Raw genomic sequence first — 23,903 nt, forward strand, 5'->3', positions numbered from 1 at the left:
TGAATGAATCAAATAAATTATTTGACTCACTTTACATTAGTACTCAAATAACATAAGTTATAATAACATAAGGCAGGGACTGCAGATGCAACTTAGCTTTATAGCTAACTCTGGCACAACACTGTTGTTGTGCGTTGTCCCTGTACAAATAAATTGAATAAATAAAATAAAAGTAAGCAATGGTAGTTATTTTGATCATTTACTTGATATTGCGGGTCATGTGACACAGTAAACGGTAAATTGTGATCAGCTTAAGACTTTTAGGTAAATTAGGCTACTTAAATCGGGTTAGTGTCAAGCATGACGAGTAAACGTGTCTGCTAGTTATAGTGTTTGACGCGCATATTACTTGGGCTGTGTCTCAAAACCTCGTGACCTGCCTACTTAGACAGCATTTTGGGCATACAGGCGCGTTGCTCAAATGTACTGCCGTGTCCTGACTTGAAACCCGCCAATGATGTCCAAAATGTTGTTTAGTAAGTAGGCAGCTCAATAGGTTTTTGAAACACAGCCATTATCTGTAGCTCGTTTATCTACTGTATAACTAGGCTACTGTATACAAACATACGCTGCCGCTGTCAGGAGGAGGGACGATTATGCTTGTAGTCATAGTGTAAATCGCTAAATAAGCAGATGTGGATGTGTAGTCTTCGACTGTCGTCAGTATCATTTGATGGGACTGAAGGATGGCAGCAAAGGAGGATCTTTACTCAAAGATTATTCCGTGCCGACTGAGACAGAACAGTTGCGTCTCTGTCAAACATGGATCCAATCTGGACGTGCTGCTTTCGATGGGATTTCCTCAGCAGAGAGCGTAAGTGCCATATTTATCATATATAATGACGATCTTCTTAAAATATTCATTGTACAAATAAAGAAAATGTTTCGTTTCTCAGGTTAATGATCTGTTGGGTGTCTCAACACGTTATTGAACCTAATTGTCACTGAAGTGAATTACTTTGATTTTATGTAGTTTTAAAGTCATGAATATGAAAACAGTGGTTATCCTGCACTGTAAATTGTTTCTAATAACCTATATGGTTTGCTCAAAAAAATACTTTTAATTGTTTGTCATTCGGATCACTGATGTGCTTTTGCAGCCACATTCAGCATCACACAAGATGGTCTGCAAGCTATTTTTGGTAATTGTGTCAAAAAACCCACAGAGAGATGTAAACTAGAGGATTATTTCTAAATCAGTGTATAGATGTCATTATGTCATTTGCCATTCACTTAGCATATCTGAATTATATATATTATACATGTAAATATAATCTAAAATTATAATTCCATATATAAAATTAGAGAGAAAGAATACAAATAAAATATTTGTATAAAATACAAAAAAAGTAAAAAAAAATATGAAAAAACGATATACATTTTTTTTTTTTCATATTTTATTGTATTTGTCAGATGTTTTGTAAAATGTATGTCTTATTTTGGCTATCAGACAGTGACTTGCCAAATAGTGTAACATGTCTGTCTTCAGTATGCCCTCGGGCAATTAAAATAAAAATAAAGATAAATATTGTATGTAAAGGCACCTATGCTTTTGTATTAACTAGCATGTCAAGTGTAGTCATATAGTCATAGGAGTTATTAATATGCTTTTTCTTTGTCTCCTTTATAGATGTATTATTGACCCACATAACGACAGTGATCTGCCCTGATTTCCTGTGAAATACTCTTTTAGAGTTAAGAGCTTTCAGACTTGGCAGTTGCCTTGATGGCCCCCTTAATTTTAATGTATTTTTATTTCATTTAAAAAAAAAATAATTACATTATATAAGGCACTAAAAATAAAGAAATTACTGTAATTATTTAATTGTCCATTACTGGAAGTATCACAACCAATATCATGCCTATTCTGATTTTGATATTATACCCAATTTGTAAGATCCACCGAAGGCCACCAAACAAGTGCTTCTTTCTATACATCATGTTCTTCTTTGTGTCATTAACGTCATGGGTTCTATTTTTAAGTTACAGTAAAAGAAGTTCACTTTCACTAATCATTTCTATAATTTACAGATTGTAATTTTATTTTACTACACTAATAATGGTTAAAACATGTTTGTGTATAGAAGATAACATTTAATTAAAATGATAATAATAATCATTCGAAAGTTTGGGGGCCCCCTTAGCATGCAGATGGGCCCATATGCCTGAGATACGACCACCGTCATACCGATCCGTTCAATGTAATGAGGGTAAATGTGTCCTGTAACACGTGAGGAGGAACATCTGTGCTCATTACAGCATGAATGATTTGTAAGTCACAAGGTGTTTTTTTTCTCCATTCTTATTTTGGCACGTAAATGAGAAAACCCAAGACTATGCAGCTGTTCAAAATTAAAGCACATGTAGTCGATGTGCACTCAGTGTTGTGTGGGAAGATTTTTTTTTTTTTTGTGCCCTGGTGTTTACTCATACTGTATGGTCCTGTTGCATTTGGAAATGTTTTTTTTTTTTTTTTGGAAAACAAAATTAGAATTTTTTTTAAATAAAATCACTCTTGTCGATATAATGCAACTGAATAAGGACTGGAAATGACAAGCCCCAAAATGACAAAAGGCGCCCTAAAAATAGTAAATATAACAATGTGGACAATGTATTTAAATGTAAATCATCAACTGAATCATTCTGATGAGCATCATTCTGTTCATTAGAATCATTCTGATCAGTAGAATTATTCCATTCAGTATCACTTTGATCATCATATAATCATTATGATTCCAATCATTCAGATCAGTAGAATCATTCAAATCTGTAGAATCATTTCGATCAGTATAATTGTTCCAATCATAATCATTCCTGTCATTAGAATAATTAAAATCAGTATAATTTTGATCAGTAGAATCATACCTATCAGGAGAATCATAGCAGTCCATAGAATCATATTAATCAGTAGTGTCATTCAGACTTGTTAGAACTGCTTAAACAGATTATTTACACAAGTATGATTCATTCATAAATTGAACAACTTCTCTCCCAACTTCTCTCATGAACTCATCAAGCTCATGGTGGTTCAAGTTAAGGTGGATGTCAAGATTTTCAGTGAATAACAGCGTAAATTTGTAGTGTATGAGTCTGTAACAACGTTCGTAGGTCGGGAAGGAGGCGGGAACCAGCGAACATTTAAAGACTTTAATCAAATAAACACAAAATGAAAGTAAAGCGGCAGCCCCTCGCAGACGACTGCCGCACACAAAACACAAAATAAAATCCAGGCCTGGTCCTCTCTCGTCCAACACTGTCGTCACTCCTCCTTTTATCCTTCCGGAGCTCCTCCGTGGGACTCGAGACCGGTGAGTGGTGCAGGTGTCGCGCATTAGCATTTACTCCACCAGCCTTGCTCCGTTCCCATGGCTCTCGGCCCCACCCCTCTCGTCACAGAGCCATTTGGTCCATTTTTATTTATAATTTTATGGTGAATTTGTCATTTTGGAGCTTGACAGCTCTAGTCCTCTCTTACTTTCATTACATTAAAAATTGATAGATACCATCTTTAAAATTTCGTCTTTGTTTTTCACAGTAGAAAAAGTCATACAGGTTTGAAACATAATTTTAATTCTTGGGTGAACCGTTAAGTCTGTTTACACTAACCAGTCTTTCTCGTTATTCTGTTGCTCATCCATATATCACCGTTACTGTCTTGTCATAAGGTAGCATTTACCAGTAGTCAGTCTATGCGTATAATAACGCTGCATCACTGTGGTTTTGTCTCCGGGTCGGTCACGCTGTGTAAATGTCACCAGCTTCCTTCCTGAAATATGGCAAGCAACGCAGGAGATGAGATAGCGACCATGACCTCCTGGTGCATAAATACACAGATCCTGATCATCTTCCGTATTAAAAGGCCACATTATATCCCTCACAGCCTGTGAGGATGCATTTCATGTTCTGTGGAAACAAGTGGGCCATCAGTTTGGCCACACAGTTGGCCACATTTGCCGACAGGCCTGCAGGTGTTGGCTGGCCATATTTTGGGATGGACAGCTGTGCGCTCTTCTCATCGTCGGTCCCCCGTGTGGCAGGGATGGCAGCTGGTACTTGTGGGCCTTGGGGCTTATGGGATAGCGTCTGTTTGTTGCTCTTGCCGGGCGTCAGTGAGATCAATCGTATCTTTTTCTTCTTCCTCTTTGGCTCAGCTCCCTCAGTGGCTGCTGGGATAAAGGAAACAGATGTAGGCCAGCACGCAAGCATCAGTAAAGAGCAAATCTCTCCTTCACCGCTGAAAAAACAGACACAGGCATAAGAGTGGGATCCATAAAGGCAGTTGTTATAAAGTCAGCCTACTCTTCCACTCCTCCACTGTTTATAAAGGGCCTGTATCAGTGTGTGTTCTCTCATTTGTGAGTCCACCATCTGTGGCGGTTGTGCGGTTGCCAGAAAGAGCCGTGTGTCCAAATGTGGGTGTCCTTCCACCCTCCTGCTCACACTCAAGCTCTGGAAGGCACACAAGGATACAGCTCCACCCTTTGCTGTGTTGGTTATTGTTTTGGAAAAGGGACATGATTATTAATTGTATTAATAACAATAACTAATAACAACTATTCAAATGTTTGGGATTGGTCAAAATTTTACATCGTCTTTTATGGCTGCATTTTTTTAAATCAAAATAAAACCGTAATATTGGGAAATATTATTACAATTTAAAATAAATGTTTTCTTTTTAAATATATTTTAAAGGGGTCATGAACTGCCTTTGTTTTTTTATTTTGTACTGTTATCTGAGGTCAACTTATTATGTTATTAACATTTTTGCATGAAAAAAAAAATATATATATTTTTTTTTCTGTCCTGTGTTTAACCCCCCTCATCAGAACGCTCTGTTTGTTGAGCGTGGCGGATTGTAAAAGCCCACTGCTATGATTGGCTACTAGTTGTTGTAATAAATGTTTGACATCCTACATCCTTCATAGATGGACGCTGCAGTGATTTAGGTTTAAAATGCATAAATACTCATATCAAACGATCTGTAATAACAGACAAAGCAATAGTGACCACTAATGTTGGGATCAGAAGTAAAGCAATGCAAAGACTGTTTTACTACAGCTTAGCACTGCACAGTATCTTTAGGAGCCATCTTTATCGTTTGGTTTCCGTGTAGACCTGCGTTCACCTCTCGTTATTTACACTACGTGCACGAATCGGTGGGTGGGGCTAAACAGGCAGTGATGTAGAAGCAGGCATTGATCTTCTTCTGCGGAGGCGGTGCTTAGCTACACTATTACATCATAGAGTAGAATATTTCAAAACTGTAATTTTGGCAGACTAGCTTCAATATATGCTGTTTTTAGACTAACAGGTTTTGATTTCTGAAACTTACAGGATATCTTTTTAGCACAATGACTTATATGTCAAAAGATCAAGGTAATTTTGGTTCCTCAGTTCATGACCCCTTTAAATGTAATTTATATCTGTGATGCAAAGCTGAATTTTCAGCAGTCATTACTCACATGATCCTTCAGAAATCATTCTAATATACCGATTTCCTGCTCAAGAAAGATTTTTTGTGAAAACTGTGATATGTTTTTCATAAAAAGCTCAAAATAGCAGCATTTATTTGGAATAGAAATCTTTTGTAGCATTATAAATGTCTTTACTCCCACTCATTATTAATTTAATGTATCCTTGCTGAATAAAATGATTAATTTCTTTTAGAAAAAAATTCTTACTGATCCCTAACTTTTTAAATATATTACTGTTTAGGTGCATTGATAACTTAAACAATTTTAATCAATTTACTGCAGTAGTAAATCTTTTAAATTGACTGTACACATTGGAGCATCTGTCTGTAAAACTAGTTGTTGGAAGTCTTGTTTTGGATTGCAGTGACTCTCTTGAGCGTCTTGGCAACGAATCAGGCTTAACGGAAGGTCTGTAAACAGGAAACTTAAGGATGCAGAGGTCTGAGCTGTGGGATTTCCCCAAAGAGCCGAGTTAAAGATGTGTTCATGCCTGTTTGGTCAGCTAGACGATAATGAAAAGTCACTTTGTTGAGATTATCTGGAGTGATTTATAAAAAAACAGTTAGATGCATCATTACATAATGACAAAAATAGAACTGAATAAAACAGAATAATAAAATTGACTAATCTTAATTGTGTTAAAGCAGTGAAACTTAACCTGTAAAGCTAATCAGGCAGCTGGTTGCTGTTGCAAGTCATGGTATGAATATCCACAAAATATTATCTCCTTTAAATCATGTCATACTGAATATCACAAATACACCACAAAGATGTTGCTCTTTGTTTGTGAGCTGTGGCAGAAAAGCAGTAGTACTAAATGGTCAAATTATTGATAATTATTATGAAATGCTTTTAGAAATGTCCCCTCTTCTACATTTTTTTCTCAAAGCACATGTGGATGTAGATGTGCAAATTCCTTGAGCCATATATGTAGAAGGTTTGCTGATCACACATTTCCATGTTCAGTCATATTTAATTCAATATTGTATGTGTCACCGGAATTGGTAAAGAATCACCCCACTGCACCTTAATCAAATTGTATATGAGTAATTCAGGGTAAATTGGAAATAGCTTGTAAGACATAAAAAGGCATCTGAAGACATGACAAGTTGTGAGTGTGGTGTGTGTGGGCGGTTTTTCTTTTCTTTTTTTTCTTTTTTTAATCTTGATTTAAAATGCACATTTGGTTTTTTGAAAGGAAAATATTCAAGCATTATGACCTACTTTAAACTTTAATGGGTGGATGTTTTCACTATCACGCTTGGTATGCATGTTAATTATTCATGTTGTCAAGAGCTTTTTCCATTAAATGAGATAAAAACGAATTTGTTCTGTTATCCCCTCATTATCTCGTTAAATAAAGTCTCTTTGCTGTTGCATACAGCACACTTACTGTGCATGAAGAAGTATGCTAGTCACTTTACAGGACATTTAGGGTCTTTTTTTTACTGTAAGAAGTATACGGCAGTAACAGATGACTTGATCTGGGCAGCTTTTACTATGAAAAAGTGCAGGTCTGTTTTGATAAAACGGAGAAAAAAAGCGTGTTAAATGCAAAAATAACATGCATCTAACAATAGCATATCAGTCATATTATATTGCATTATATTACATTATATTATATATTTAAAATAGCAGAATAAACTTATCAAAAATTAAAGAGGACAGAATGCTTTTTTTTGGTTGTTGTTGTGAAAGACCATGAGCCCAATCAAACTGATATTTTGGCACAAATTCAACTGAAAATCTGGCTAATACAAATACAGTATTTAGGCCAGTACTCTTTTTGTGGATGGTAAAGCACACTTCTATATTTTGTTTAAAAAAAAAAATCCCATTTATTATATGTCAATAATTTGCATGTTGTTGAGCGATCATAGAAATATTATACATTTCAACGTTTGGTTGTATTTTCATAATCTCTGTTAGATCATCTGTTTTTTTATATCTGGTCATTTATTTATGTTTAGATATGCCACATGTTGACTGCTGTTAATGAATCCACAGTAATTAATAATAATAATAATAATAGCAGTAGTAATACATTTTATTTGCAATGCACCTTTCTCATACTTAAAGTTGTAATAAATAATAAATGTAATACATTTTTCAATAGACAAATAATATTGCAAAAACCTATCACAAATTTAATTTAATTTAATTAGAATTGTGAGAGACCTACTGTACTTTAAAACAAAGACAAAATGTGTTTGCTGGTCTGTGCTTTGTCTTAGAAAAAAATTGTTTAAGCTGCCACAGAGAAGTCTGTTTTTACCTCTCGTTTGCATTTCTGCATGTCGTCTATCATATCTTGTTAACCCTATCCTTGCTTCTGCTTTCTACAATGTTGTTAACTCAATTCTTGATTCTAAGAGATCAGGTTTACAGCAAGCAAACATACAGACTGGCCGTGGCCTTTGGTGAACTATTTCCTGTTTGAGGTAGATGCAGAGCTCAGGGGAAGTCCTGGTATATACCCTGGGGTTTTGCTTCAGTGGTAATAGTTGAAAAGAGGCTATGTGAGGTCTTATAATGACCTGTTCACACAGGCTGAAACGCTACAATCCCATGTAACCAGTCATTGTCTCGTTTAGTTGAGCTTTCAGAACAGAAAACATTTCACAATGTATTTTTGTTCAGTGGGACGGTTATTTGGTCACACAGATGCTGTTCAATTTGTTACCTCTTCTTCTAATGATATCAAGTTTCAGGCTTTCTGAAAATGGCAAATTAGGGTATTCTTTATCATACTTGCAAAATTTTCACATCTTACAGGTTACACATATTATATTATTATTCATGAGGCAGTTAAATGAGCATGTATTTTAGAGAAAACAAAATATTTACTATAGCACAAATTTTTTTATATGCATATTGCAATATTGTTTAAAAGTAAAAATGTCAATGTTAAATGTCTGCCACATGAAATTTACTGGTTTATTAAGTCCTTTAACATAAAAAGGCACCTAAAGACAGGTTGTGAGTGTGGAGTGTGTGGGTGGTTATTTTTATTTTTTTTATCTTGTTTTAAAATGCACGTTTGTTTTTTCTCTCTTTTTTTTTAAAGGAAAATAATGCAATTGTGCATATTGCAATATTGTTTAAAAGTAAACATGTCAATTTAAATGTCTGCCAGATGAAACATCCTGGTTTATTAAGTCCATTGCCGTATTTAAACAGGGAGAAAATAAAGGTCATGACCCAGAAATCAATGGGTCACAGATTTGTTATTGCAATATTGCCAAAAAATAAATAAATAAATAAAAATAAATAAATCTGGTGTAGAAACAGTTTTCACTCAAAAATTGCTTGTAAATTTCGCACATAATTACAAAGAAATGGTAAATGGATGCAATTTTGAAGTAGAAAGCCTGAAATAGCATTTTCCCATAAAACGTATTCCAAAAATGTTGAAAAGTCCATATTATAGTCCATAGTTTTATTAACTTTTAAAATGAAGACAGAAATGCATCCCATATCTTTTGTTGTTTATATCAAAGGTTGTGTGTCCAAACAATATTTTGTCATAAATTCATCTGTTACCTGATAGAAGCCAGTCAAATGAAGGAAATATGTTTATCTTCAAAAACCATTAACAGAACTAGATCAAGGAAAATATGACCCAGGCTGTATTATACTGAAACACTTTCTGTTTAAAGTTCATCCTAAAAAATGTTATGCTTTTTAAAGCAGTATTCTCACTTCAAGAAGCAACCGCAGTGTGTATGAGACACTGATGTGTGAGAGAAGTGTGAAGATCACCTCTCTCACGCAGCTTCTTCTCTGGGTCATGTTAAAAATCATAAAAATATAATTTCATCTCATTTTACACATGCAGTTCACGCTGTCACAGACCTCATGGAGTCATAGTGTGAGTGCATAGCATATTAGATTAAAAAATGACAGTCCATGGGAAAATATTAGCACACCTTGGCTCTTATGCAACCACTCATAGAATTCAAACATGTTGCCATCATATGCTCGCTTAGGCCTGCACAGTACAACATGCTTAATGAACTTGCGTGCAGTGGTTCCACACAGTGGAATAGCATTAAACAATATTCATTTAACAATAAACTTAGCTGGAATACTACAATGCGTTTTACTTCACTAAAACGTGCCCCCCTCCGCCACCCCCCCTTACCTGTTCGCGATAAGCACACCTCTGTGAAAAAGAAGTGTGCTTAAATGTATTGAAATTGCACTTGTAGTGTACTTAAAAGTATATTTTTTAAAAACTGTACTTGCAAATTATGCAACATTAATGAAATAAAAGGCAAATTTAGTGTTCTTTAAGAGAATATACTTTTATGTCAAAAAAGTATTCATGTAGACCAAATATATAATATAATATATTTAATGAATGGATTAAATAGATACAGCAGGTAAAATAAGTATTGAACACGTCACCATTTTTCTCAGTAAATATATTTCTAAAGGTGCTGTTGACTTGAAATTTTCACCAGATGTCAGTAACAAACCAAATAATCCCCATACAAAGAAAACAAAACAAATAAATTCAGAAATTAAGTTATGTGCAATAAAATGGAATGACGCAGGGAAAAAGTAATGAACAAGCAAAAAGGCATGGAAGGCCAACACACCAGCTGAAACCTATCAGTAATTAGAAAGCAATCCTGCCCCTAGTCTGTGGAAATTAATATTAGCTGGTTCAGTCCCAACACCTACAGTACCAGGATCATGAAGATGAAACAAGTAGGGAGGGGCGTATCGATCCGAAGTATCGATATATCGATACTGACGCGAGTATCGAAAGTATACGCGAGTATCGATACTCAAACAAACAATATCGATACTAAGGTGCGTTTTATTTACCAGTGGTTTTGTTTATTTAACAAAAATAATAATAATAATGCGTACAATATGCATTGAATTGGACGAATAACCTTTGTTAGCGAGTAATTGTGTAGGATAGAACTACTTTCCTGCTCATCTGAACACACGCAAATGTTGTAAGACAGAACCAATCAATCACAGAGAGCATTCACTCACTGCTGACAGTGCATTCAAACAGGGCTGCGTTTCCCAAAAGTATCATAAGAAAGCATTAAAGCTTTTGGGAACAGCAGCCCTGAACTATCAGAGGACAGAAAAAAAAAACATAAATGTTTGAGTTATTTCACAATAAACAAATTGAAATTGTAGCCTACATAGTTTGTGCAGTTACAGTTATTTAAATTGAACGTTGAAAGATAATATAGATCATGTTCTATTCTGTAATGTTAATAGAAATCATACACTGTCAGAATAAAAAGGTTGCATTTTATGCATGCAACAGCCATTCACTGGCAGTCCCTAATGGCAGTACAAAATATTGCACTAAATCAAAAGTTCAAATGTTACAAATAAGTTAGAATATTAATGTTGTAATACTGGTAGCACTAATATAAAAATGTGATGATATATGTTACAAAAAAGTAACATTTCTGAAATGCGTTGATGGTTGTATTTTTTTGTATTTGATCTCAGTATTCCTATCAATGTTGTATAAGGGTTTTTTATGCATAATAGTAAGCCTAGAATGTGATCAAACAGTTTAAAATAGCTGGGCTAAGATATATAACAATTTTTAAGACTGCAGAAATATGTTAATTCAGTATACACATTATCCCACTGGTTACAATTGTGACTGACCATAAAATAAAAATTTTCACACACTTCCAAAAAAAAAATAAATTATTGATTATTTCAAAGGGTTACTAATGACACATCATTTGGATATTTTCATGTCTGGGAAAAAATTGGGATTAAACGGGTTAAAATGCGTTTTAAACATAAAGTTAAGTGGTTTTCATTACCCATTTTACTCTTAGTAATTTAATAATTTCATAAATTTCATAATTTAAAAGTTTAGTGCAGAAGTATCGAATTGGTATCGATATCGACGATACTGCCTTGAAAAATATCGGTATCATATCGAAAACAAAATAAGGGGTATCGCCCATCCCTAGAAACAAGGGTGGACATTTCAGCAAGACTGATCCCAAACACAGCCAAGAAAACTCTCAACTGGTTTCAGAAAAAGAAAATAAAGCTGCTAGAATGGCCCAGCCAATCACCTGACTTGAATCCAATAGGAAATAAGAACTAAAAATCAGAGTTCATAGAAGAGGCCCACAGAACCTTCAAGATATGAAGACTATTTGTGTGGAAGAATGGGCCAAAATCACACCTGAGCAATGCATGCAGCTAATTTCTCCATACAGGAGGCTTTTGTACAAAGTATTAAATAAATTTCAGTAGTTCAATACTTTTTCCCTGTGTCATTCCATTTTATTACTCGTAACTTCATTTCTGAACTTATGTTTTTTTTTTTAATGTATGTATGGATTACTTGGGTTGTTACCGACATCTGGTGAAAATTTCATGTCAACAGCACCTTCAGAAATATATTTACTGGGAAAAATGGTGACATGTTCAATACTTATTTTACCTGCTGTATAATATATTTTATGAACGTAAAAGTTTCTCGTTTTTTATTGCTAAATCTAAATGAAAGGCAAAAAGATTGCATTTTCAAAACAAACAAAAAAAAAATAAAAAAAAATAAAACATGGCTTTAGCATATGTTCTAACTATATTCCTATATCATTCTTTGATTTTGGATGCTGATAATCCAAAAATATGCTCTTTTTACAGATTGAAAGCTCTGGCATCAACTGGAGGCAGAAGTGTTCAGCTGGCATGTGACTGGTGAGCTTTCCTACACTTTTTTCTCAGCCTGCTTGAGCTCGCTTTTCTTGAGGAATAGTACCACCCTCTAGTGGTTCATATGAGTCAATCCAGTTTTTCTATGCATAAAGCAATTCTTGTTGACAGTTATAATTACACAGGCTTTATTTGCTGGTTTAGCTGTGCTGTAGCCTTCATGATCATGTGCATGTATCTCCATAGGCTTTTCTCTCATTTGGATGACCCTTTCCTGGATGACCCTTTACCCAGAGAGTATGTGCTGTATCTGCGCCCTAGTGGGCCTTTACAAAACCAGCTTTCTCATTTCTGGCAGCAGTCTCGCTTAACTTGTGGAAAAAACAAAGCTCACAACATATTCCCACACATCACACTCTGCCAGTTCTTTATGGTGAGTCACAGTTTCTATTTTAATCTTGATTTATTATTCTTAAGTTGTGTAATTTTACATTTCTTCATTTTATGTGTTTGTAGTGTCCAGACAATAAACTAGTGGCTCTGTGTGAAGCTCTGCAGTCTGCAGTGAATCAATGGAGAGGACGCTTCCCCAGCCCCCTGCCCCTGGAGCTCTACACCTCCACCAACTTCATAGGCCTATTTGTGGAGGAGCAGGTGGCTGAGGCGCTGAAGAAGTTTGCGGCTGACTTTGCGGTGGAGGCTGCTGCTAAAGCTGGTGGGGAGGCGTGATCAGAGCATTTGTCACAGATGGTGCCTGCATAGTGCTCACGTTTAATTTTTTTCTAATCGGCTCATTACTCATCCTCATGGCGTTCGTTATCCATATGACTTACTTTCTTCCATGGAACACAAATGAAGAAATCTATCAAGTTCCAAGATGCTTTTTTCAATATAATGAAAACAGGGTATTTACAAAAACTATCAGCAAATAATGACATGAATTTTAGTCTGTTCTGTGTTGTTACTATTAACTAAAACAGTTTTCATTTATTAAATGATCAAAAAACCTACAAAAAAAATATATATATATAAATATTGCCTTTGCAACTAAGTTTAAGTACTAAAATTACTCAAACTAAAACTGAAATATAATAAAGCTAAATAGAAATATATATAAAAAAAAAAGACAAACATTACTAACATTTAAAATAAAATTCAAATGAAAGCTGAAAATATACATATAAAATATTAATACATATTATAATAGTATATAAATAATACTAAAATAACATTGTTCTGTTCCTTACACAAAGCTGTCATGTGGCTTCAAAAAACATATATAGTGCACATAATATAGCAAACAACTGTATGGACTACTTTTTGATGATTTTATGGTGCTTATTTGTCCTTTTTGGAGCTTGACATCCCCTGGACACTATATGCTTTCAATGCATGGATTGCAAATACAGCAAATACATTCACCTTTTATGTTTTACTGAAAAAAGAAAGACATGAGGGTGAGTAAATGGTGACAGAATTTAAATTTTTGAGTGAACTATCCCTTTAAATCTGTACTTATCAAAGATAAACTGTAAATCAAACATTCTAGGTGTTTTTTCCCTTTTTAAACCGTGTTCTAATGAAATGAACTGATACTTATTCATTGATCAAAATACTGTGTATCTGAATAGAGAATAAATTCATAAAAATGCTCACGACACTATTTGTTTCATAGATGTTCATGTGGAACCCCATAAAAAGCAGCTTCATTTGACTCTAGCCTATCACTTCCCAACCAATCATTATTCTATCTTGGAAAAGTTGGCAAGAGGGATTGAAGTCAAGCTGGGATGTGATTGGCTCGCTGCCCTCTTCTCACGAGACATACGATTTGCAAGTCACGAGGTGAGTTGAGCCTTATGTCTTTTAAATCTTCTTTTCAGTTTGAATGTTTTGCTAGTTTACTGGAATGCACTTTAATGCAGAATTACCTCTGTTTCATTGTCAGACTTTGCGAGTGATGTACCCCTACACTCCTCAGAACGACGATGAGCTGGAACTGGTGCCTGGAGACTTTATCTTCACGTCTACAGTGGAGCAAATGAGCACTAGTGAGGGCTGGGTGTACGGCACATCTCTGAGTACAGGCATCTCTGGCCTGCTGCCTGAGAACTATGTGAGCCCGGCTGATGAGTCTGACACGTGGGTCTTTCATGGGTAAGTTCTCCAAAAGATTTGCTGTGCAAGTTTGATAGTTCTCAGCACAACTTATCAGGATTACTTGCACGTATTTAGGGTTCAAGGGAAGGTTCACCTAAATTGTACTCATCAGCTCTTCGAGTAGGTACTTCTTTTGAATTAAGTTATTACTTCACAAACGTGTCTAGTATAATTTTAATCCAGATCTACTACATTTGGCATGTTTTCCTACCAGCGTCAGCTGCATCGCTTTACTTCCATTCACAAATACTGTCCTGTGGCCTAATGGGATAGTAAAGTGTCTATTGGATGCATTTATCTCTATGCTCTTTAAACAGGTCACACTCCTTCTTTTGTACTTCCCCTTCGGAGAAGGGTTGCAAGGAGAGCAAATCATTGGATGGGCTGCTCAACATTCGATGCTTTGAAAACTCAAAGTTGGGAGAGTCTGCCATCTTGAGTGTTATTTGCCAACCTATGCAGGTGCCTGTTACTGTACATTACAGCAATTAAAGTAACACGTTTGACTGTTGGGTTGGTGCAGTTACAGATGATTTGATAATTTATTAAAGCATTTCTGTGCTGTTGATGATAGGTGCTTCGCTCAAACATCCAGTCTCGGACCCCTAAAAGGACCTTGTTTGTATGTCGGCATGGAGAAAGAATGGATGTTGTGTTTGGGAAACACTGGCTCTCACAGTGTTCCGAATCTAAAGGTAATCCAGAGAGATGGATCATGGCGCCTCGCTCACATGGTACAGTTAGTTTGCAAGCTCAGTTTGTCTTCCTGTAGGCAGGTACGTGAGAAGTAACCTGAATATGCCCGCTGCACTACCTGCCTGGGGTGGAGCACACAGGGACTATGAAATGGATGCTCCTATCACAGTGGTTGGAGCTACACAGGCTAAGATAGTGGGTATGTCTGCTCAGTGTTATGATGTTGAGATGAATTCTCCAAGTGAATTGTATATCATGCTCTTTTTATGTCATCCATCTGATTTCCAGGTGAGGCTATGCTGGAAAGTAATACCACTATTGATTTTGTGTACTGCTCACCCAGCCTCCGATGTGTCCAGACAGCTCATGAAATCCTCAGAGGTACATACTGTAGTCAGGAATCTGTTGGCAGCAGTGGTCTACATGTCTACAGGAAAATTCCAATAGGAGCATGTAAATGTCTTTTAGACCAGGGGTTTTAAATCTTTAAATGCCATATAGACTCCATTCTTAAAATATAAAAGGCAGCTATATCTTTTCATGTATAAAGACCAACTTTATACTGTGAAAATATAAAGATATTATAAATACACAATTGTTCAGACAGCAAGATTTTTGAAAGAAAAAAAAAACTTTTATACAGCAATGATGCATTAAATTGATCAAAAGTGACCGTAAATACATGTATAATGTTTAATTATACAATTTAAAATGTAAAAATGCTGTCAAAGAATCCTGAAAAAAAAATCTTGGTTTCCACAAAAGTATTGAGCAGCACAAGTGTTTTCATAATAAAATTGGTAATAATAATATAAAAAAAATGACTGAGCTTCAAATCAGCATATTAGATTAATTTCTGAAGGATCATGTGACACTGAAGACTGGAGTAATGGCTGAAGAAAAATTTCAGAAAAATTTGCAATCGCAGCAATAAATTACTTTTTAAAATATATTAAAATAGAACACTAGACTAAATTGTAAATGATTACTGAATTGTAATAATATTTAACAAAACATTTTTTAGTCTGTATATTTGATCAAATAGATGTAGCTATGGAGAGCATAAGAAACTTTAAAAACTTAAAGAACTTACAAAATATTACCAAGCCCAAACTTTTGAACAATAGCTTGTTTATAAAATATGATCTGGAAAATATTTATTTCTATAAGTTACGCTTTTTCTTTTTTTCTATCCACAAGTAGATTAACATTATAATTCTGGCCATACAACGCTTGTATTAGACTAGAATTTTTCAGAAAGTTCTATGCTGCTTCAGAAATGGCACACGGTTTTCTACGGTACATCTTTATCGACATGTTCACTTTATTCCTCTACTTGTCATTAAAATTGTTACAATTTAAAATTGTTAGTATTTAAATCCTCTCCGACCCCAATGCCATGTGCACCTTTTCTAGGAATGCAGCAAGATGGCAGAATAAGCATTCGAGTAGAGCCTGGGCTTTTTGAGTGGACTAAATGGGTGTCAGGAACATCTTTGCCTGCTTGGATACCCCCCACAGATCTTGCTGCGGCCAACCTTAATGTAGACACAACATACAGGTAACAGATGGAGTGATCATATGCAGTGTAGGAGCTGTTTACATTTCAAATTCAGTCCTGATCGACAGTTGCCTTCCCGCAGACCTCACATCCCCATTAGCAAACTAACCGGCTCGGAGGCATATGATACGTACATTAATCGCAGCCACCAGGTGACCAAAGACATTTTGGCATACTGCAAAAATAAGGGTGAGTGATTAGAAATATTGCTTTTAGTACATGACCCTCACAGATCTTTACCAACACCCTCCTTTTTTTACATCAGGAAAAAATATTCTGTTTGTGGGACATGCTTCTTCTTTGGAGGCCTGCACTCGCCAGATCCAGGGCCTCTCTCCTCAGAATCCTAAGGATTTTGTGCAAGTAGTCCGAAAGGTTAGTTTCATCCTTTTTACTTTAAACATTTGATCTTTACACTTTAAACATGATGCTTAATGGGAGCCGATCTTTCCGTCCAGATTCCATACCTGGGTCTGTGTGCCTGTGAGGAGCAGGGGGACTCAGGAGTCTGGCAGCTAGTGGACCCACCAATTCTTCCTTTAACTCATGGGCCCAACCACAGCTTCAGCTGGAGAGAGACCTTACAGCAAGAATGAGCTTATCTGCAGGGTCTGTCCACAAGAGACTGAAATGTTACCTGCACTGGAAGCACAAAACTGAGAATATTTTTTAAACAGATCTAATCTGTCACATCCAGTTTAAATTATGCAAATAAGATATGGGATGTGTTTTTATTTGCAGGTGGAATAATTAACATTTGTGATCATGTTTACTGAGCCTTTAAAAGGCTTTCTCAGGGCATTGGCTATCACTTTTAAAAAGTCGAAATGCACCATGGCATAATGCAGCACTTATTGTAAAGATTAAAGATCACTTCCTGCCATGCAAACATGTACAATTTTGCAATGAGATGTTAAAGAACTTAAAAGCAATCATGTCTTAATCATTTATCTTGCAACTGTAACTTGAATGCATAAAAAGTGTAATATTTGTTTTAGCATAGCTGAATGGATATCAAATGTATTTGTAATATCTTTACATTAAAGCTGAAGTGTGTAATTATTAATTTAAAAATATTAAAAAAAGTTTTGTATTAATGTGCACAGAAAAACTGTATGAAAAGCCAAATATAGGATGTTGTTTTTTTCCTGAAAAGTGTTAACACTGTAGTGGCTATAACTGCTTTATTGTTTGTGAAGCCTGACACAGCAACATGGCTCAACCAATGGCGTGAGATTAGGGCAGGGCATATTTTCTTAGCGATAGATGCTATTTACACTAAGTGAAAATAGCAGTATTTGTTTTGTGATGTTTTTATTTATACGATATTAAAATAGCAGGATATTCTGCTAATTACTTATTGCCAATAGTGGCAATTATCTATTAATTTAATAGCCTTTGCCAACTATTTTTTTTTATTCCCAACAGTTAAACAGTTGACCACAGAAAAAAAAACATGGGGAAAATAAAAAATATGCTGCAGCACCCCCACTTCCTGCGCCTATGATGTATACACAGAGGAATGGCTTACTACTATTAGTGCAACAGGGAGACCATGCCAAATTAAACAACTCCAAGCTGTTGTGGTCGCGCCGTGACCGCTCGTGTCCGTTGTATCCGTCACAGTGTTGCCACGTCCGCGGTTTTCCCGTGGAATTGGGCTACCTTATCACTGTTGCTGCGGGTTGTTTTTCATGTCCGCGGGTTGAAGCAACCCCGATAACGTGTATTTTAGCCCCAGAACGCGATTTTTACCGGGAGAACCCTCGAAACGCGGTTCGTTTTGAGTAGCAATTGGGCGGGTTTTGTTATGAAAACCTGGCAACCATTTCCCTCAAGCAGGTAACGTTATTATTGCTAACATAGCGGATTTATCGAAAAATACATTGGCATCATCTGTATTAAAGAGAAACTAATCACTTCATCCGATGTTTAAGTGAAGAAATTAGCCTTGACAGCCTTACTTACTGGACTTCCTCAACTATTGACTTTGTTCTCTCTCACCGGACTTGTGTGTGTGTAGGTGATGTAAAAGATGAAAGCTAGGTGATGTAAAAGACGAAAGCAGGCATTTGGACCAAAGTGCAAGGGAGGGGGAGACTCAATTTTTGTGTTGTTTTACTACTTACAATTGATTATAAAAGTATAAAACATTTAATCATAGGCCTACTTTTAGGGGGGACAACCCTCAGTAGGGGGATCCTGTAAAAGGGCACGAAAGTCTCAATTCAAATGAATCAAATAGAATCGATTCAGAAGAGAAGTCAATGAAGTCTCAAAATCCAAATGAACTGAACAAGATCGACTCGAACTAGACGTCATTTAATGCACGCGTGTCACCTGATCCACATATGGACAGATTCCTTTTTGCATGAGCAATTTATGATATATTAATGCAGAACAGAACATTTTTATTCGCAAACATGTCTGTATTTGTAAAAATCGCTGCACAATCATTTAATCCAGAATTCCACAGACTCAAATGGAAAGGCGTTGTTTGTGGTTAGTAGCTAAAATACATGTATAAAATGTATGCAGTAGCCTACATGGATAATTGTGCGTGCATCTATTAATCATTTTGAGTCTAATATCATCCCATACACTTGAGCCGACTTGTTTTTATGAATAGGTTATTTGGAGCAAAATGTTTGAAAGGACCGATTCGCGGAAATGATTCGAACGAGTGACAGCCGTCTTCTACTTCATGGCGGCTGGCTGACTGACTGACGGCGCCTTATAGTCAGCAGTAGTTACAAAAAAAATGTGAGTATATTAACAGTAAATTATCAAATTATAGAAGGCTTTTTCTTGTGTTAATGTTAAGTTTAAGCCACAATAACTGAAACTGAGAACTACAACTGTTTGATTTTTATTTTTAAGTTTGAGCTTTAGACTTAATCAGTCCCTTAAGCCACAGGGAAAAACACAAGAATGGTCCGGTTTCTTAAGGACAACAATATTAAATATTTAAATTAATGTACTGGTTTAACCTCAGGTATCTTGTCATATAGCTTCTTCCTTCGACCTGTGATTTGTGGGCTAATCTGATCTATTAGACATATTTGTTCTCTTCGATAAACATGCCCTCTAGTAACATCCTGAAATTAGATTGAACAAATGCAGCATTGATGCATTTGTTCAATTACAGAGAGCTGGTCAGTTCAGGTCAGCTACTGTTAGAGGTCCTTAAAGAAGAGAGTGGTTTCAATAGCAAACAGCAAACATGGAAGTATTTTAGATTAGTTGTGTTAAGTAGGCGCAGTTTTAAAACATTATGAACTGCAAGTACATTTGGTAGTGTGCTTGCATTTATTTGTGATAAATGAAGACAATATTGGCAAATATCTTTCAATTTAGATCTTATTGGCAGAATTAACATAAATTACTCTCTGATGAATCTTTCAAGGCCTAGTGGCGTTTTAAGACTTAGTCATAGTAATTTTAAATACTTGAAGTATACTTATCACATAGTGATGAGCCTGAAGCAGTTGTGTTAATGTCCTCTAATTACACAAGCTGTAAGCAGCCTTTTCCCCCCTTCCTTTCTGGTTGGCACCTGCAATCTTTCAGAAATGGGCCGGTTGGACCTTTCCCTGATTAATGGGTGTGATTGGCAATAGAGGAAACTGACAAACGATTGGAGGATTTCATTCCTCTAAAAATCCAAGTCATTATTGGAGAGCAGTGAATCTCTGCAATCTAATAATGCTCTCAGTGTTCTTTTCAAGCTTTTAAACTAATTCGTGATTGATCACTAATTATCGGTGACGGAGCCTCTCGAGACAGCACTTTCCAGCTCCGAACGTTTGTTCCTATCTTAAAGCAGTTTGAAAGGAGCTATAACTTCCAAATGGTTGACTCTGCTCCCTGGTGGAGAGTCAATAGGCCGCTGTGAGACGTTTGAGTGAACATTGATGTTCTTTGCCAATATGCAATATTGCCTCTCAACAGAATAAAACACCTGGAACTGGCTGTCTGGTTTTGATGGGACCGTAGTCGGCAATCAGCAGTGTTACTGCTCTTATTGAACCTCTTATTGGGTATTTGTATAGTGCTCCCCACACGCACTTTAGCAGCCAGATAAATCCACATTCTGTAATTGCGTGACCATTGATTTCAGTTCCAGTCAAAAAGGGAGAAAAAAGGGAAGTGCCCTCTTAAAGACAAGACATATATTAGAGTAATGCCGATGGCAAAGGCACGTATATGTGGAGTGAAAGGAGCACGCACACACACACACACACACACACACACACATACAGAGTGTGTGAAGACACTGAGCCCCTGGCTCTGCCTTTATGAGTCAACAGACATCTCACCGGAATAACGTTTTCTTTTCAGTGTTGATATTTGATATTGCTGTCTTTACACTTCACTTTTCTTTCAGAGACAGAATAAGTGAGCTTTGTAGCTTTGTTTGTTTGTCACTGAATGTAGAAATAGAGAGGTTTGCGAAGTTCTGTTTCTACAAATTATGGACAAATTGTACAGTTCTAACCATCCTAACCACGACATTTCAGGTAAGTCTGCCAGTTTTCTTGCTTTTTATGTGAAGAGAAAAAAAAACATATTAAAAAGTATATATATATATATATATATATATATGTATATATAATTTTTAGTGGATTTTGTTTAACATTTTTGTTAAGGAGTAGTACATTAACTTGAATTTTAAAGACAAGAAAAGGAAAATGTAGTTCGGTTTCATTCACACATCTATTATATAGGCTTTGAAAAGTGTTTGCTTTAATTTCAGATATCCAAAAACATTTTCAACACATCTAAATGTCATAGGGAATGAAAAGAGCTGCAAATTGGAGCATATACTACAGTGCTAATCAGGAAGGTCCTCAGGAACTTCCATTTATTTCCAGTAGGAGGCAATAGAGCTTCGTACTGTGCAATGCATGCACCGTAGCTACTCCACTGCTTCATGCAACATCAGTGTAAGACCTGTGAATTTTCTACTTTTTTTGCTTGCTGTAAAGCTCATTTAGTTCAAGGCCAGTTTTTAGACTAGGTTGTGCAGGTGTTTCTAGTCTATTAAGAAAAAAAGAGGTAATGAAAATTTGCAATTAATTTGCCATTTACAGTCTATGGTTTACACAGATTACTTACTATAATAAATATTTTTAAAAATAACTAAGTATTTTTAAAAAAATATGCAAAAAATATCTCAAGTTTTCGTAGCAACGTGATCAAATACTGCCATCTGCTGTCTCTAATTCTTTTAAATGAGCATCATTAGTTTCATTATATTTTTGTGGAAGAAAGAATATGCAAATACTTAAAGTGTGATAAATATAATTTGTTTGCACGTAGAACAAATGACCTGCACCGTAGCTGCTGCTGTTTGCACAGATCTTTGTTCCAGGCTCATCAGGTTAGTAGCTTTATTAATGCACACAACTGGGAGAGATTAGGGTCTGATTTACTTACCATGACAAATTAAAATAGTCCACTCATTGTTTGTTGAGATTTAGCTGTTTTAAATGTGTCCTTTCTTTTTTATTTGCAGATGAAACACAGATAACCACATGCTATTCAGCATCAATGGAACAGGCAGCAGCTGCCTTTGCATCGCAGTTAAGCCACATTCTTATTTGTTTTCACTTCGTAAAGTCATAGGGTCAGTGCAGTGGTTCGCCGGTCAATGCTGCTGTGTTATGGCAAGGCGTGACCCAAGAAAGGCAGTAAATGTACCGCCCTTGTTCTTGATGTAGTTTTTATGTACGGACAATGTGAGCAGTTTGTCTGACTGAAGTGGTGATTAAAGCTGACAAATAGGACCAGGGCTAAGAGCCATTGGCTGAATCCACGCTAGGGTCTCTTAAAGCCTAAAGCCTAATTGGCATTATTTTGGCTTTGAAGGGTCACAGGCTTAAACCTTTTATTGTGGTCACCGTAATGCCAATCTTCCTCCCCCACTTCTGCACCTCCCTGCACCGTTTTGTTCTTACCCAGTCAGACAACCACCTTCACCTCAGCGCAAGTGCTCTTTTTACCTCCTTTTTTTTCCCCATAACCTTTGACCTTATGGACCGATCTGCAATCATCTGGAGCAGTCCTCCCCTATTTAATTCTCTCCTTTGTAGTCACTCTGACACCCGGCAAACTAATTGGGCAATTTGTTTATGGAAAACATTGGAGGTTTTGTGTAAACATCTTTTGAAATTGTTTCAATAATATTACCTAATTAATGAAAATTTGTAATGAACTTGTATTCAACCGAATAAACCATTTAGGATGCCCTTTTAGATTTTACCTAAGGTTGCTGTATATTTTAAGACTCACTTTTACAGTGTGTGAAAAATAGCAAATATGATATTATAAAGACAATGTGATGTTTAAATATTAAATAATTGGCATTTATGTTGTCATTGTACTAAGGTTAAAAGAAATAATTAAAATATTATCTTTACTGTTTCTAATTCAATTCAGATTTATTTGTGTAGCACATTTTACAATAAATCCAAAGCGGCTTTAAAGAAAATTTTGAAATACAAATCCCAGTGAGCAAGATAAAGGGTTTTTAGGGGCAAACTCCCTAAAAAGATAAAATACAAGCATAAACTTTACTTGAAAACATGAACATTGCAAGTCTTACACTTGACCCTGGACCCCATTCTGAAAACCCCATGTTCTAGATAATGATGCTCCAGCGTTTTAGAAAATGAACAGAAACTATTTGAGGTAAGACATTAACTTGGTATTTGTTTGGTGCCTACAGGGACATGGTATGATGGACAGGTATTAAGAGGGAAGAGGAATGAAGAGAACGAGGTAGGGTTCTCATTGTAGGGTGGCAATCAGGGAAAGACAGGAAAAAGTGTGTGGGGGAAGAGAAAGTGAGAGTGTGTGAAAGAGGAGAGAGCTAGACGGAGGCTGAGAGAATGTCTCAAAGGACTAATGTCCTCATTGTACAACCTGGTTTGAATGCAGACAGATTCTCTGAGAAATTAGGGCAGGAGAGAGAACCGCCAGAGCATTGCAGAAACACCCTGCACAGATAAACTCCCTTTTCTGAAATGGATAGCATAACATTTAATACCTAATGTGGAAAATCTCATAATTCATTTCTAAATTTTTATTAGAGAAAAATGTAGATTTTAAAAGATAAATAATCAACCTGTAGTTTTGTTTTGATTAATAAAAAAACAACTTGATTTATTTAGTAATTTTCTCTGAATAGAAGCTTGTTCCAGCTAAATCATGTTTTCTAGAATGAGTCTGTTTGTTCTTCAGGCTTATCAGCTCAGCGTGTGTTTGTGAGAGCGGGCTGGAGAATATGAGCAGTGTGATTCCATGGGTTGTGCATGTTTTTGTCTGCGATAGATAGAGTG

The 23,903-nt window shown here is 35.9% G+C and overlaps 1 protein-coding gene and 1 long non-coding RNA gene across 5 annotated transcripts; both read left to right on the plus strand.

Moving 5' to 3' along the window:
* The first annotated feature begins 203 nt into the window (after positions 1-203).
* On the plus strand, positions 204-17,480 carry LOC107677523 (ubiquitin-associated and SH3 domain-containing protein B-like). Its single transcript, XM_016472453.1, has 14 exons — positions 204-814; positions 12,135-12,188; positions 12,390-12,576; positions 12,660-12,858; positions 13,819-13,988; positions 14,092-14,300; positions 14,621-14,765; positions 14,878-14,998; positions 15,076-15,198; positions 15,288-15,380; positions 16,416-16,560; positions 16,643-16,749; positions 16,826-16,935; positions 17,019-17,480. Exons 1-14 carry the CDS (start codon positions 687-689, stop codon positions 17,154-17,156), a joined length of 1,929 nt encoding a protein of 642 aa, XP_016327939.1. The 5' UTR covers positions 204-686; the 3' UTR covers positions 17,157-17,480.
* Positions 17,481-19,245: 1,765 nt separating this feature from the next.
* On the plus strand, positions 19,246-23,343 carry LOC107677525 (uncharacterized). 4 transcript variants are annotated; one of them, XR_001632855.1, is made up of 5 exons: positions 20,876-21,080; positions 21,317-21,406; positions 21,883-21,943; positions 22,079-22,145; positions 23,291-23,343. It is a non-coding gene; the product is annotated as an uncharacterized LOC107677525 (long non-coding RNA). The 4 variants fall into 4 exon arrangements; XR_001632854.1 differs by lacking the exon at positions 23,291-23,343 and having other exon boundaries at positions 22,079-22,678; XR_001632856.1 differs by lacking the exons at positions 20,876-21,080; positions 21,317-21,406; positions 23,291-23,343 and adding an exon at positions 19,246-19,323 and having other exon boundaries at positions 22,079-22,678.
* The last annotated feature ends 560 nt before the right edge of the window (positions 23,344-23,903 follow it).

This window comes from Sinocyclocheilus anshuiensis, unplaced genomic scaffold, assembly GCF_001515605.1.
Source record: "Sinocyclocheilus anshuiensis isolate Anshui unplaced genomic scaffold, SAMN03320099.WGS_v1.1 scaffold981, whole genome shotgun sequence".
Classification (NCBI taxonomy): domain Eukaryota; kingdom Metazoa; phylum Chordata; class Actinopteri; order Cypriniformes; family Cyprinidae; genus Sinocyclocheilus; species Sinocyclocheilus anshuiensis.